This window comes from Zonotrichia albicollis, chromosome 6 (genome assembly GCF_047830755.1).
Source record: "Zonotrichia albicollis isolate bZonAlb1 chromosome 6, bZonAlb1.hap1, whole genome shotgun sequence".
Taxonomy (NCBI): domain Eukaryota; kingdom Metazoa; phylum Chordata; class Aves; order Passeriformes; family Passerellidae; genus Zonotrichia; species Zonotrichia albicollis.
In genome coordinates this window covers 17,121,565-17,135,320 of record NC_133824.1, presented here as the reverse complement: position 1 = coordinate 17,135,320, position 13,756 = coordinate 17,121,565, and the positions used below count along the sequence as shown (strand labels likewise).

General features: G+C 41.1%; 2 protein-coding genes across 2 annotated transcripts in view; one reads left to right on the top strand and one right to left on the bottom strand.

Annotated features, from left to right (window-relative positions):
* The window catches only part of SEC23A (SEC23 homolog A, COPII coat complex component), a 29,289-nt gene extending 27,349 nt beyond the window's left edge, over positions 1–1,940 (bottom strand). The window contains exon 1 of the mRNA XM_074542645.1: positions 1,785–1,940. The gene's annotated coding sequence lies outside the window, so the exon portion shown is untranslated. The remainder of the gene's footprint in view (positions 1–1,784) is intronic.
* Positions 1,941–4,920: 2,980 nt separating this feature from the next.
* GEMIN2 (gem nuclear organelle associated protein 2) lies at positions 4,921–13,000 on the top strand. The gene is made up of 10 exons (XM_005479822.3): positions 4,921–5,099; positions 5,572–5,656; positions 6,841–6,930; positions 8,847–8,906; positions 9,065–9,175; positions 9,754–9,798; positions 10,479–10,547; positions 11,869–11,979; positions 12,189–12,247; positions 12,563–13,000. The coding sequence occupies exons 1-10, from the start codon at positions 4,978–4,980 to the stop codon at positions 12,600–12,602; spliced, it is 792 nt and encodes a 263-aa protein (XP_005479879.2). The 5' UTR covers positions 4,921–4,977; the 3' UTR covers positions 12,603–13,000.
* The last annotated feature ends 756 nt before the right edge of the window (positions 13,001–13,756 follow it).

Below are 13,756 nucleotides of genomic sequence, written 5' to 3'. Positions count from 1 at the left end.
CACCTAGTTATTGCTCCTTAAAGGGCAATGTACAAACACCATTGTGCAATGACTAATCACATGCACATAGATATATAAACGACTTGTTGGATTTACTGTGTTAAATACTATCATTTTCTATTAAGTATGGATTTCCTATTCAGAAGGCAAAAGTGGCCAATAATCAAGTTCTCCTCCACCTTTTCTTCCATCCTTTTCTTCCTTTTCAAGAGCCAATAATGCTTACCTATTTCATCATTCATCAAATATGGAACTCTTGGTCTGACAAGTTACATTCAGTACCATTGTTACAGCTATGCAGACACATTTTCTGAGATAGGTGTGGAGATGTATTGCATTATACAAGAACAACAAACCCTCCTGGCCTACAGGCTACACACCAAATTTTGGATACCTAAATGCCACAAAATACACACTGCTCACCTCAGAAAACCTCAGAGAAGGGATTTTCAGAAAGCTGAACAGCAACAGGTCCCATTTTGGGATGTCACTGCTTTACCTTTGCTGCAGATTAGGATATTCAGAAAAAAACAGAAGGCCTTTCTGGTTTGTTTCCTTCCTCCCACTGCTATGGCTGAATGTACCTCACAACCCTACACCATGAGAATCTCAACTGTGTGTCGCAAAAGAAGCCACACTTGAATTGCATTCAGAGTCACTGACTGAATATCAGCATCTTTAAATGTTTACATAGCAAAGACAAATATGTCCCAATACAGAATAACCCCAAAATAATATCCTCTAATCCCTATATACAAAATCAAAACATTTTTCTCTACAGCACTGTAAGAGGTCCAGCACAGATAGAAATACATAAAGCAAAGGGAAGTGCTGCATAGATAGATAGAAATCCCTCATAGTACCATGTATTTAACGACCACTAAGTGAGCACAGCTCACTGCACACTTGTCTTACAACACACCTATTCTCTCAGTTTATTAGGCACTAACAACCTGGTAAAAGAGATTAATAATAAACCCTTAATTAATTTTTTATGCCCAAATTACATACCAAATACAAATCTATTTCAGTTCCAAGAAGGAACTTAAATACACGAGCAAAATGGTTTAAATAGTTGTCTAAAGCAAATTGTGACATTTTCACCACTCAAACACAGTCATCCTCCAAATCTGCTCTCCCAGACCTCTCACTGAAAACTTTTCTTTTTAAACAACCACGGTTTGTGATAACCCACCTCAATTAAAAAATCAACACATAATCAAACGCAGCAGGGCCTGCATTTCTTGTAGTTTTACCTACACGGGAAGGCACCCCCGTCAGCGGCACAGCGGCGTCTGCACAGCGGAGCTCCGGGACAGGGGCACCGCAGGCGTTGCCGGAGTGCCGCCCTTTACCCCCGGCCGTGGAGAGGCCGTGCCCCGCCGGCCCTACCGAGCGCCGGCACCCCGGCCGAGCTGGGGGCTGCTGGGCGCTGCCTGGGGCGCTCGCCCAGCCCGGGCCCGGCGGGCGCTGCCGCCGCACCGGAGGCCGCGGGCAGGGCTGAGCAGTGCCCGGCGGTAGCCCCGGACCCTCCGGCCGCCGGGGGCCCCAAAGCAGTTTCGGGCACCCGGAGATCCCCCACGGCCACGGAGGGGACGCGGGGAGCTCCCACCACGCTCGCTCCAGGTCCGGCAGCCGTGCGGGGCCCCGCGGCCCGGGGTGCCCCCCGTGCCTCCCAGCGCGGGGAGAGGGGCTGCCGCCTCTCACCCCGCGACACCGCAGCTCCACCGGCTCGGGCTCCCCGCGCCCTCCGCTGCCCCCTCAGCGCTGCCCTGCCCGCTCACCCGCGTCCCGGCCGCCGCCGCCACCGCTCCCGCTGTGCTCGCTCTCGCCGCCCGCCCGCTCGCAGCCGCCCCGGCGCTGCCGACGCATCAACATGGCTGATGGGAGAGTCCGCGCCACGTCAAGGGGCAGAGAGCGGGGGCGGGCTGAGCTCCGCCGCTCCCCCGCCCCCGGGGCAGCCCGCCGGCCTCCCCGGCCTCCCCGGCCTCCCCGGCCATCCAGCGGGGCCGGCCTGCGCCGTCCCGTAGCTCTGACGGTGGCTTCGCCGCCTTGACAGCTCCTGCTCGCGTGTGTGTTCGCTACTCTGGTCGTCTTTCTTCTGAAGGTCGGCCGTCTGCACCTCGATCCCAAATCCATTCAGGAAAAAAGGCATCCCGACCACCAGGGACAGTTTCGCCGTCTCTCCCCGCCGGCAGCGCTCGGCGCCTGTGCTGCGCCTGTGCCCGCGGTACTGGGGCTGCCTGCGGCCCCGGCGATGGCTGCGCTGCTCTGGCCGCTGCTGCTCTGGCCGGCACGGCATTCCTCGGGATCGAAACAGCCGGGCTTCCGGCAGTCCTTGAGCTCACCCTGCCTGTTCCCATCCTCCACCGTGTGTACTTATGGCAACTTTTTAATCTGGAATATTGTTTACAAGTTTCTTCTGAGTGCCTGGAGGGAAAAAAAATACATTGGAATTATATTCCTGAGGGTTTTAGCCAGAAACAATCCTTTATCTTGTTAGTGTGGTCAATTTTTTATTCCCAAACTCAAGTTATAGGGACTCTTCAGTTTCAGTAATTGTTTTTAATAAGCCTGTCATGAAAGGCCACAACAGTAAGCTCTGTCTTTCCTGAGATGTCTTAGTGCAATTAATCCAGACATGGGGAAGGACGGAAAAACGTTCTGCTGACTGACTACCATATCCTCCCTCCTTCATTGCAATTCAGAAAACATTCTGTGACCACCAAGCAAATACAAATGACTAAAACAAGCTTATCCTCTTTTCTTATATGCCAAATGTGATTATGATAGAATTTCTTTGCCATGACCATCTCCAGTCTGGTTTGCCAGTCCTCTTCAGACTAAAAATATGAACAGTTATGCAACAGCAGAATTTGGGAGAGGGATTTTAAATTTTCTCATCCACAAATCTCACTGCCATTTGTGGGAGTATTAAGAAAGAGCTTGCCAATTGCGTGTACCATTCTCACTCTGAACTCAAAAGAAAAAAAAAAAAATAGACCAACCCCCAAACCCCACAACACTGCGAACTTCAAACAGATGCACAGAAAGTGGCTCAGTGTTGTAATTTCAAAAGCATTCAAGTACCTTGTGAAACATTTTCAGAAAATTACCTACAAAATAGGCAAGACCTGAAGTCTAAACTGCAGAATGAACTCTGTAAATAAGAGAGAAAGAGGCAGCTGACATTTAAAGACACTCAAAGGGCTAGAAGGGAAAACAGCAAAGTATACTACTCTGAAAGTTCACTACAAATAAAATATATTCAGTATTTTAATTAATCATCAGCACAAATTTCATTACATAATAATTCAATGCTCTAAACTTGAAGAAAAGTCATGCAGCTGTTATAACAGTGTGAACCACAGAGAAAATCAAGGAGAAAGAAAATAAGAAGAAAATAGATATAAACTCATTTACTCATTATAAGAAAGCATTTATACCTTAGCTCCCTATATTCATATCTAGAATGTAGATTTGAAAGCATTTTAATTTTACGTAATGCAGAATTTATGTGTTACTTTGTTTTGGTTTGGTTTTTCAGCCAATGGGGCATATCCACTAATGCAGCTCGCTTTCTTTGGAAAAGTACTCTTCCTTTATGCCTAAGCAGTTGAGGAAAAATATATACATTTCCAGTTTCACTTTCCTCTTTCTCCACTGAGTCATATTTGCTAGCCATTGCATCAGCATTGTTGGTAAGACATGTTAGGAACAATTTTATTACCTGTGGAAGACTATCTGCAATAATTAAAAGTATGTTGCTTTGCTTAACAAGTATAAATGGGAAGTTCCAGAAAAAGTAATCTAAAGTATATTTAAAGTGGATTTAAATTTGTGGATTCTCTTTCAGTTCATAGTTCTGGACTTTACAACACATAGGAAAAATAAGTTCTGAATATTACTAAAGTACTAGAAAAGAATTTTATATAGCTGGACTCACCAAAGTTTTTGTCTTGATCATCAGCCTTCCCAGAGTTAGCACTGTAGGCTTAAGTAGGAAGGTTTTATTTCTAGTGGTGACTGCAATTGCTGCATACCCAACTAGGACGTTAGATCCGGGTTTGAGAAAAAAACCTCCCTGGTACACGTAGGTGCTTTTGGAAACACCTTAAAACAAACAAAAGCCATTGGAGAGGAGGAGTTAAGGTAGATGTTTATTTAGAACTACTGAAATACAGACTTGCACGGGATTAAAAAACAAATTTATTATTTTTTTAACTTATGTCAGAAGTATCTAAAACTACTCTGAAATAGGAGATCTAAATAGACTTTGCATGCAGAACTAATTGGAGAGGCAATATACTGATGGACATTTTGTGTAACAGGAATTTCATAATACACAATGTAAACAATTACAGCATCATCCTTCTGCTTTTTATTTTACCCGGGAAACAATGCCCCTTTGTGCAAATGCTACCTTGCTTTCTGCCATGTGGATGCTCCCACATTATAGTCTTCAGAAAAACTCACACAGCAGCAACTCAGGCATTGACCCTTCCAGAATGGGAACTCTGTGTAAATTTATAATAATTAACTTCTATGTAACTGACTTAACCACAGATCTCAAAGCATTTCAAGGAAGGGACAATTATGAATACTGGGTGTTCACAGGTAAAATAAGAGCGTACTAATGGGTGAGCTTTAAAGAACCTTTGGCAAAAACTACAGCGTATTAGAATAATGACACAGAGCCTAATGAAGGACGTTATTAAAGGTTTACACCTGTTCACCACAAAAATAGGCCTCGTTTGATGGGCAGTGCATTGGCAAACCCCTTTCTGGCACTGCTCTTTGCCCTTATTTCCTTTATTCGCCTCCGGTGGTTCCCAGGGCACCCAAGACGCCCGGAGCAGACCGTGACCGATCAGCGGCTCCCGAGCGCGGCCGCACCGCCGGCCCGGCCGGGCCCGCCCCGCCGCTCTCGCGAGAGCAGCGGCAGCGGGCGGGCTCTGCCGCCGGGGCGGCGCGGCCATGGAGTCGGGCATGGAGGAGCTGATGCCGCGGCTGCTGCCCGTGGGCGACTGTGACCTGGCCGAGGACTTCGACCCCACCGTGCCTCCCAGGACGCCCCAGGAGTATCTGAAGCGTGTCCAGTGAGTGGCGGCGCGGACGGGCCGGGGCCGGGCTCCGTGTCCGGGCGCGCCAGGGCGGCCGTGGGGAGCTGCCCTTCGCCGGCATAATCGGTGTTTTCACACCTGCAGGAGGGGCGGGTACCGATCTCTTCCCTCTCGTGACCGGCGACACGAGTCGAGGAAACGACATGGAGCCGTGTCAGGGGAGGTTTAGGCTGCATATCAGGAAAAGGTTTTTCACCCAGATGTGGTTGAGCATTGGAACAGGCTCCCCATGGCAGTGGTCACTCTGTCAGAACCAGGCATGACAGAGTTCGGGAAACATTTGGACAGCGCCTTGGAGCACAGGCTGTGATTTCTGGGCTGTCCTGGAGTTCGACTCAAGGTTCTTGATTGGTCCTTCCATACTTTTATGAGTATTTCAAAGACATCCAGTATGTATCGACCTGTTACAGGAAAGAAAAAATGCAGCCCATTTGATTCTGTTTTGTAGGATTGAAGCAGCTCGATGTCCTGACGTGGTCGTGGCGCAAATAGATCCCAGAAAATTGAAAAGGAAGCCGACAGTAAACATTTCAGTAAGTTTGTGAGCTTTTACGTGTTTTGAGGGGGAAAAAAAAGGGGGAAGATGCTACTATAATGATGTTTGTATTAATTTGGGGGTGTCATTGGCATAACTAAATAGCACCACTAGATTCTAAAAGTGTCTACAGAATTAAATGTCTGTGTTTGAAGAAACCTCTGCTCAACTGCTGGGTAACAGCAGTCTTTCTAACAGATTAAATTTATAGTCCCCATACTATTCAGTATGCAACAGACTGTTTTACTGTCTGAGGAAATCAAATGTTGCATTAAATTTTACAATTATTTAATCATAAAACCTGCATACATTTTAGAAGAAAAATATATCCATATCTGTCTTTGGGTTTAAGTCTATATCTAGCATAACCATAGTAAGTACAGCTAAGCTTTACTAAAGTTAGATGAAATTCTAGCACCACTTCTTTCCTTTTGGGAAGAATATTTTATCGGAACTTTTCCTTACTTTTCCAACAGATCTGTTGAAGCAGATTTTTCCATTGTTGTATTGCCCTGCCAGCTTGGTTTTTAATCTATTTTCAAATAGTTTGCCTTTCTCCAAAGACAATGATGTAATCTGAAATTTCACTATTAGATTTCTCAGAGAAAGTTTCTAATACTGATCTGACCTTGTAACTTCTGTAGCCATTCTCTTCGTCTGTCTCATCTGTGTGTAGTGACATTCTTAAACACTTGAAGAAAGATTTTGTTTAATAACCCTTTCATGATAATCTTTAAAGAGGTTATATCTACCTAACTCTCAAACTTAATTTTCTAGATGGTTTTATGATCTTCTGTCTTCCTCAGCTTACTCTCTTGACAGGCAGAATGCCTAAGATTGATAGTATCTGTTGCAGATAAGGGAACAGTGTCCTGTTTTTTATGAGCAGGGAGATTAAAGCAGAACAATTGCTGAAAGGAAGACATTAAGTAATTCTTTGACAATATATTTTGAACACTTAGTTTTCCTCCTTATGTACATACAAGAAAAGTCAAACAAAAAAAATTTCTCTAAACCAAAATCTTAACTCAGCCTTGGATATGGTAATGAAATTACCTTTCTTGAAAGAAGATTTCAAGGATATTCTTTACCTGACAGTAAACATTTACTGATTCTCTTGTTCTTAAGGATTCTTCTTATAAAGCTCTCTTTACATTATAATTATTGCCAGTGTTTTCTCAGATTTCTGGATGTCAGCCTGCTCCTGAAGGATACTCTCCAACGCTCAAGTGGCAGCAGCAGCAAGTGGCCAATTTCTCAGCTGTTCGTCAGGTACAAGATAGTCTGTGAGGAGTCTTGCACTGGCTGGATAGAACATTTCTGTGCTTTACAGGGGATAACTTTATATCTAGTATAGAAGTGTTATGATTTTGAAGCAGGGTAGATGTTTATAGGCAAGCGTTTTAAGTTCTTGAAAGCTAATTGAGCATCTGTGGCTTTTAAACCGCTGATAAAACTCTTGAGAGTCACATTTAAGAAATCCTCTTTAAACAAAAATATGTCCGTATTTAGGTTAAATGCTATGGTGTAGTTGAGGAAGGACAAAAACCCCTATAATGTTATGCAGTTATATTAAAACAGTGTTAGCAGGAAATGTTCAACATGAACTAAGAACCAAGTGGATTCTAACCCATCAGGAGATTCATAAAGTCCCTTCATACAGTCAGTTTAGGGACCTGTTGACAGAGATGGCAAGCCATTATGAGGAGACATACTGATTTGGTAAAACGTATTTGTAAGGTTGTACAGTTAGCACAGATTTTAATCTTTCCTGATACATTTGCACCCTGCTTGAAGTAACACAAGAAGAATAGAAAATTAAGCAGTCTCAAAGGGTAAAGGTTCTAAGTTCAGCTAAGCTTTACTAAAGTTTTAAACTGAAGGAGGGTTGATTTGGATTAGATATAAGGAAGATTTTTTTTTACAATGAGTGTGGTGAAACACTGGCACAGGTTGCCCAGAGAGGGATGGATGCCCCATCCCTGAAAACACTAAAGGTCAGATTGGATGGGGTTCTGAGCCTGATCTAGTTAAGATGTCCCTGACAATGGAAGAGGGGTTGGACTAGATGGCCTGTGAAGGTCCCTTCCAACCCAAATCTATGATTGTTCTATTCTCTATGCACAGTTCAAACAGAGTGAAATGGAAAATATAATAAAAATGTAGGTAGAGATCATTTGTGACTCCAGTGCTGCAAGACAGCACGTTTACAGTGCATTGATGCTGCATTGTAGGAGTACCTCAGGTACTCCTGAGGTGTGACAGCCATGAGCTCGTCACTAGCACTGAACTCTGCAGGAGCTCATGTACCATGTCTTTTTCAGGGAGGAAAATTTAGTGAAGGAGATCTGTACTACTGCATCTACATGTAAACAGTAACTGAGCTACCCCTTTTTCTGTGAGGGATCATACTGCATCCTGTATATTAGACTTAGTCTAGGGTTTTAGCAGTACTAAGGAGACTGACATCTAAAGGCTTACTCACTGAATAGGTATTTCTTTTATGCTCAAATGCTTAATTGTCTTATCTTTGCCAGAATTAACACTGTAAAATATGAGACTATCCTAAAAAGTATTTTAAAAAGAGCATCAGAATTCACTTGTTCGACCACTGCATCAGCTGCTGTTACTTTGAGCATTTTTAGTGGTCTTTTATACAGCTACAGGAACAACCAGAGTGGGAGACAAATTCCTTCTGCTACAGAACATTTACAGCTCTCTACAAGTAACTGTTAAGCAGGCCAGTTTGTCTAGCCAGGTTGAAGAAATGTGCTAAGAAAGCACACTTGCCTTCTTTCATACAATTCTGTAGACCTCTGATAGAGATACAGCACTGTTAGGAAACAGGATATTGGCTTTATGTGTGCTTTTGGATTAAATCAAAGTGGGTTTTTTCTTAAGATTGTTCTAACAAGAAAAGTCTAGAAGACTGTTAAAGCTTACTACGTCAGCTTAACCTTATGTAATAGACTTCAAAATGCCTTCAGCTTTAACATTACTTCCAAAATCCCAGCATGAGATTCTTAATTACATTTCTGCTAAGACGCATGGGAATTATTTAGCCAGTTGTGCTGCCTGTATATCTACTGATTTATAGAAAGTCATAAAATATACTTTTCATACATTTGTGTCTAGGATAAAATATCTGCAGAGTTAAACTGGGATTTGACTTTGTTTTAATTACTCAGAGCCTGAACAAGCACAGGAATCACTGGCGGTCACAACGTTTGGACAGCAATGTTACTATGGTGAGTAGAATTCATAACACTGCTCTGTGGTTTGTTTTCCCAGTTACTGAATCCACAGTTAATCTTGCTTTATAGTTGCATGCAACAATTTAAGTCTTTTCTCCAGTGTCTTCAGGACACAGTATTACACAGTCTTCATTTATTTTTATTTACTTCAGCCAAAATCAGAAGATGAAGAAGGCTGGAAGAAGTTCTGCCTCGGGGAAAGAATATACTCAGAAACAGATGCACTATCTGATAATGAAAATTTAGGAATTGATTACTTGAAGGTGAGTATAGGACTTCCAGTTAGTTTTCAGCAGCTATTTTCTAGACTAACTACCAGAAACAATCATACTGTCTATTACTACTTTGTGCCAAATAGAAAGTAAGCTCTGGTGACCCCAGAAAGTCCCAGTGTACATTCTTTTATGCAGAAACCAAGTGAAGCAGGAATTAAGTCTCTGTTTTCAGTCAAAATTTGAAGACTTCCTTCATCTCTTACCAGCTAAAGTCATTACTTTGTTCTCACTGAACAGAATGGAAGCTTTCTTCATAGTCTGCTTTAGTGTTTTGTTGCATAGTGATATGTAGTTACCCTCCTCATATGTGATACCCTACAAATATATTCTTTACTATGTCATTTTGTCAAACCAAAACTTTAACAAGTAACAGTAGAAGCAAGGTGCTCTGATACTTACTGGACCTTCAACTTTCTTGAAGATACTTTTTTAATAAATTTCAAAGCTCAGAACAGACTTTCAAATTACTACCATTATCTGAACATCAAATTAAAATCTTAGTATGTTCTAAATTAGAACAAAGATGTTTGTGATAATGTTTGCATTTTCCAACTTGCTTTTTTCAGGTGGGCTTTCCCCCTTTGCTAAGTATTGTAAGCAGGATGAATCAGGTAAGCCTACCTCTTAGAATCACATAGTGACATTGCCTAAATCATTATTTCTCACGTTCTGTAGCAGAAGGCTTAACTATTTTTCTTTGCCTGGAGTAGGCATTTGTTTATTACAAATTCTATTAACTGTACACTCGGAATGTATTCATTATCTCACATTCAGTTACAAGTAACTTTACAAGCAAAGATTTTTCATTACTAGTTCTGAAAGTATTTTGTTGTTGTAGTTTCTCTATAAGCACATTTAATGTTTGAATTTTTGCTGAATACCCCAATAGTTGCTTTACAATGTTTTTAAATTTCTCAGTGTTATAAGTGCAGTTCTTACATTTGATTGTGATTTTTGATGTACGTTGCAAGGCTAGAAGAATCACACTTATCTTTCCTTTACCACGTTTCCCACTTGCCACCATTACACACAACCAACCAGTCAGTGTGATGCTTCTTTCCTAATCTGTAGCTACTTACCCATAACTTTTCATTAACAATTAATTCATTTCATACAAATTTCTTTCCAAATGTGGTACTTTAGCACTTACTTTACCCTTACACGTAACTTCAAACTGGAATAAATACTGTGGAGTAGAAATACTTTTTATATAATAAATCCTTCAGGTAGAAGAGCAGCAAAACAAAACATTGCAGATACTATATTGTCTCTTTCTGTTCCTCTTTTGAAGGCAACAGTAACCAGTGTCTTAGAATACCTGATAAGCTGGTTTGGAGAGAAAAAATTTACTCCAGAACTGGTAATTTTTAATTTATTCTAACTACTTGCACATGAATGCATTAAACAAAGAATAAATTGTTTGCAGTTTTCTATTAAATTATTTTAATTTTCTAAAGAGTTCTTTAGATGGTTGTATCACATTGTTACTTTCAAAACTTTCTTGATTAGATACTAAAATGAGGATTCACATTTGTTTTAGGAAGGCTAAAATTACAAAACTTAATAGACACACATAAAAAGTACTACCCAAACTCCCTCTGTATCCCTCCCTTTGTATCACTCACCCCATAACTTCAGCCACAAGGCTTGTTGAGCATCAAGGTTTAGGAGAGGAGAGAGATCCCAGCAGCTTTGGTTCTGTCAGGGTGCTGCACATTCTTTACCAATACCTCCAGTTTAGTTTGGAGGCACATTACAGTGTGCTGGCAAAGACACATTTAATCTTTGTTCATTGAGCATGGACCAGAAGGCTTGGCTGCATTCATGTGGTGACAAATCAAACCTAAGGACTCCTGACTGACAGGCTACATTGCCATGGAGTTTGGCCACAACTAGATTGACCAGCAGTGTAAGGGCACCATATCTACAGAAGACTTTGGTGGATGCTTCTCATTCCTTCAGTACCACAAAGAAAAAGAGTAATGAAAAATGACATGATGCTTAGCATAGCTTCACTGTTTTTTTTCAATCACTTAAAGACCTTTCATGTTCTGTCCTTTCCTGTAGAAGACTGTTTTCTTTTTAGCCAGTATGTATGTGCAGAGAATGTTCACAATGACTTTTAGGTTAGGTCCCAAAATGAAGGCCACTAGACCCTGGGATTAAATTATGAAGTTAGACTGGTACCAGAAATTAGGTTTGTAAGAATGCAGTACAATTCAGAGATGTAAAACTCAAAGGACATCTTTTCACAGTGGTGCAAATCTTAAAGCAGATCTAACCACTAATTCCATAAAGATCTGAGTTCATGGATTCTGTCTTCAGGAATCTTTTTTTTCACAGATTGTGAAGTTAAAGTTTAATAGCCAAGTAATAGTTTAGATATTATTAAAATAATCCTTCTTTCAGACTATAATAGCATCAGCTGTAATAATTTATATCTTAGCCAGCATTAAAAAAATGCTAGGAAACCCAGGAGTAGGGCTCACAAGAATCTTATCTAGAGACACAGAACTCTCTACCATGTAGTGTCTGATGTGGTTTTGAAAATTTTATTATTGCATATAGCACTTCAATGCAGTTTTGAGACATACACTTCAGTCCTGCTCTATATAACATGAATTGCTTGAATCTTCAAGGAAATGCTTAGAATTAAAACTCTGTTATTTGAATCCTCACAGGGTAGATGGCTTTATGCACTGCTGGCATGCCTTGAAAAACCTCTGCTACCTGAAGCTCACTCCCTTATTCGACAGCTGGCGAGACGATGTTCAGAAGTCAGGGCACTGGAGGTAAGATTTAATATAACTGTGCAGAGGACTTGGTGAATTTAGCAGGTAAGGAGGATCACTTTTCAGAAGTCCTAATAATTAATTTTTCATGTCTACAATTTGCTTGAGAATGTAGGGAAGACTACAAATACACATAGCATGGCTTGTAACAGGTTCTCTATTTGACACAGCTAACAAAAGAATTGCTGTAATATTTCTCTCTTTTCCAGGAGAACAAGAATGAAGAACAAATATCAGCTCTGAACTTGATAATCTGCTTAGTTAGTAGGTAATGCAACTTAGACACCTCAACCAGTAATGTATGTCCAGCATAAATGCATGATTATTTGTACTAACCTAAATTCTTTTAAAAGTGAAAGTAAGTAAAAAAGTACCCTGGGTCAATGCAGCAAATATACTTAGCTGAAAGGATTTAAGATATACCTAAGAACAAAGTAAGCTTATTCCTGTCTTCAGATGAGCCCTTGAAGCCATAATTATGATAGAAACACTAAAAGATGAGCTAGAAAGCAATGAGTGGACAACTTGAAGTATGGTATATGTTGCCTTGGGGGTTTCTTACCATATTCCACTTCATTCCTAGGTACTTTGATCAACGTGACCTGGCTGATGAGCCTTCCTAGGCTGTTTTGAGAACATCCAGTATTTTGCATTGTCACAGTACAAAGAGCATTATCAGACTTAAAAGCAAGACACTGCACTGTTCAGACCTGGAGTATTACACACTCCCTTCAGAATACCCTCACACTAATGCATTTGGGACAGCTGTGAATAACTTCAGCTGAGTTTGTCAGTGTCTCCAATACCATCATCACCATCATTGTAAAGTGGTAACTGAAGTGTCCAGCATCATCTCTCAAGCTCCTGTCTTTGTAAACTACATTCTTGGTTAGAAATTTCTACAATCTGAGTAATCTATGGACACTGCTATTAGGTGAAGTCTGAGGTTACATTACAGATTATTATTCTTTTTCTAACAGACTTACTGAGGACTTTTTTAATAAAGTGAAAGGATTTTAAAGACTGTTCTTAAACATTGTGGGTTTTCTTACTCCATATTATTTAACAGCAGCCTTACTGTAGAAATCTAGAGTTAGGGCTGAATGTGTTTTTTCAAGTTTTGGTGTCTGAGCTCTAGCGCTGCTTAGCAGTTCAACTACAGCCAGCATGTTACTGAAACAATTGTTCCAGTAAAACATAAACATAACTACTTTTTGAGTAGTACATTACAGAAGTAAACTGTAGCTAGCAATTAAAAACAATTACATTAATATTGAATTTATACACAACAAGACAGAATAAATTTCCTTCTTTAGCCAGTATAGACAACCTTAGGTATAAAACATTCTGACACAAGGAACAGTTGCTAATTTAAAGGACAAGAGAAACTCTTGAACTATGCAAAAACAAGTTTTCTTCTACTGCCCCAAACTACAATCCTACAAAGGTCTCCACATAGTATCTTTAATGATGTGTGAGCTGTTAGCTCACGTGTTAGCAGGCTCCATCAAAAAAATACAAAAGCTGTCTTAAAAACAGAGCAGGGATGCCCATGTCTCGTGACTAGCCAAGTTTCTGAGCCACAGTGGTCCAAAGTCCAAACCCCACAGTGACAGGTTTGTATCACCCATTTTGCAGCTCTCATTGCAGGGCTGCCTCCCAGAGTGAATGGGGAAAGGTAGCACTTGGGCATTCAAGTTGGGCAACACAACACACATTCATTTCTTACTCAAATTTAGTCTTGGTCAGGATTTTTCTCTGTTCTCAAACTCTGTCT

What these genes read in the sequence shown, in the direction of transcription:
- GEMIN2 (XM_005479822.3), top strand. Translation starts at nt 4,978, where the DNA reads ATGGAGTCGGGCATGGAGGAGCTGATGCCGCGGCTGCTGCCCGTGGGC. An exon ending in AGCCGACAGTAAACATTTCA is followed by an intron (nt 5,657 to 6,840) that starts GTAAGTTTGTGA and finishes GTGTTTTCTCAG; the next exon opens with ATTTCTGGATGTCAGCCTGC. An exon ending in TTGTAAGCAGGATGAATCAG is followed by an intron (nt 9,799 to 10,478) that starts GTAAGCCTACCT and finishes CCTCTTTTGAAG; the next exon opens with GCAACAGTAACCAGTGTCTT.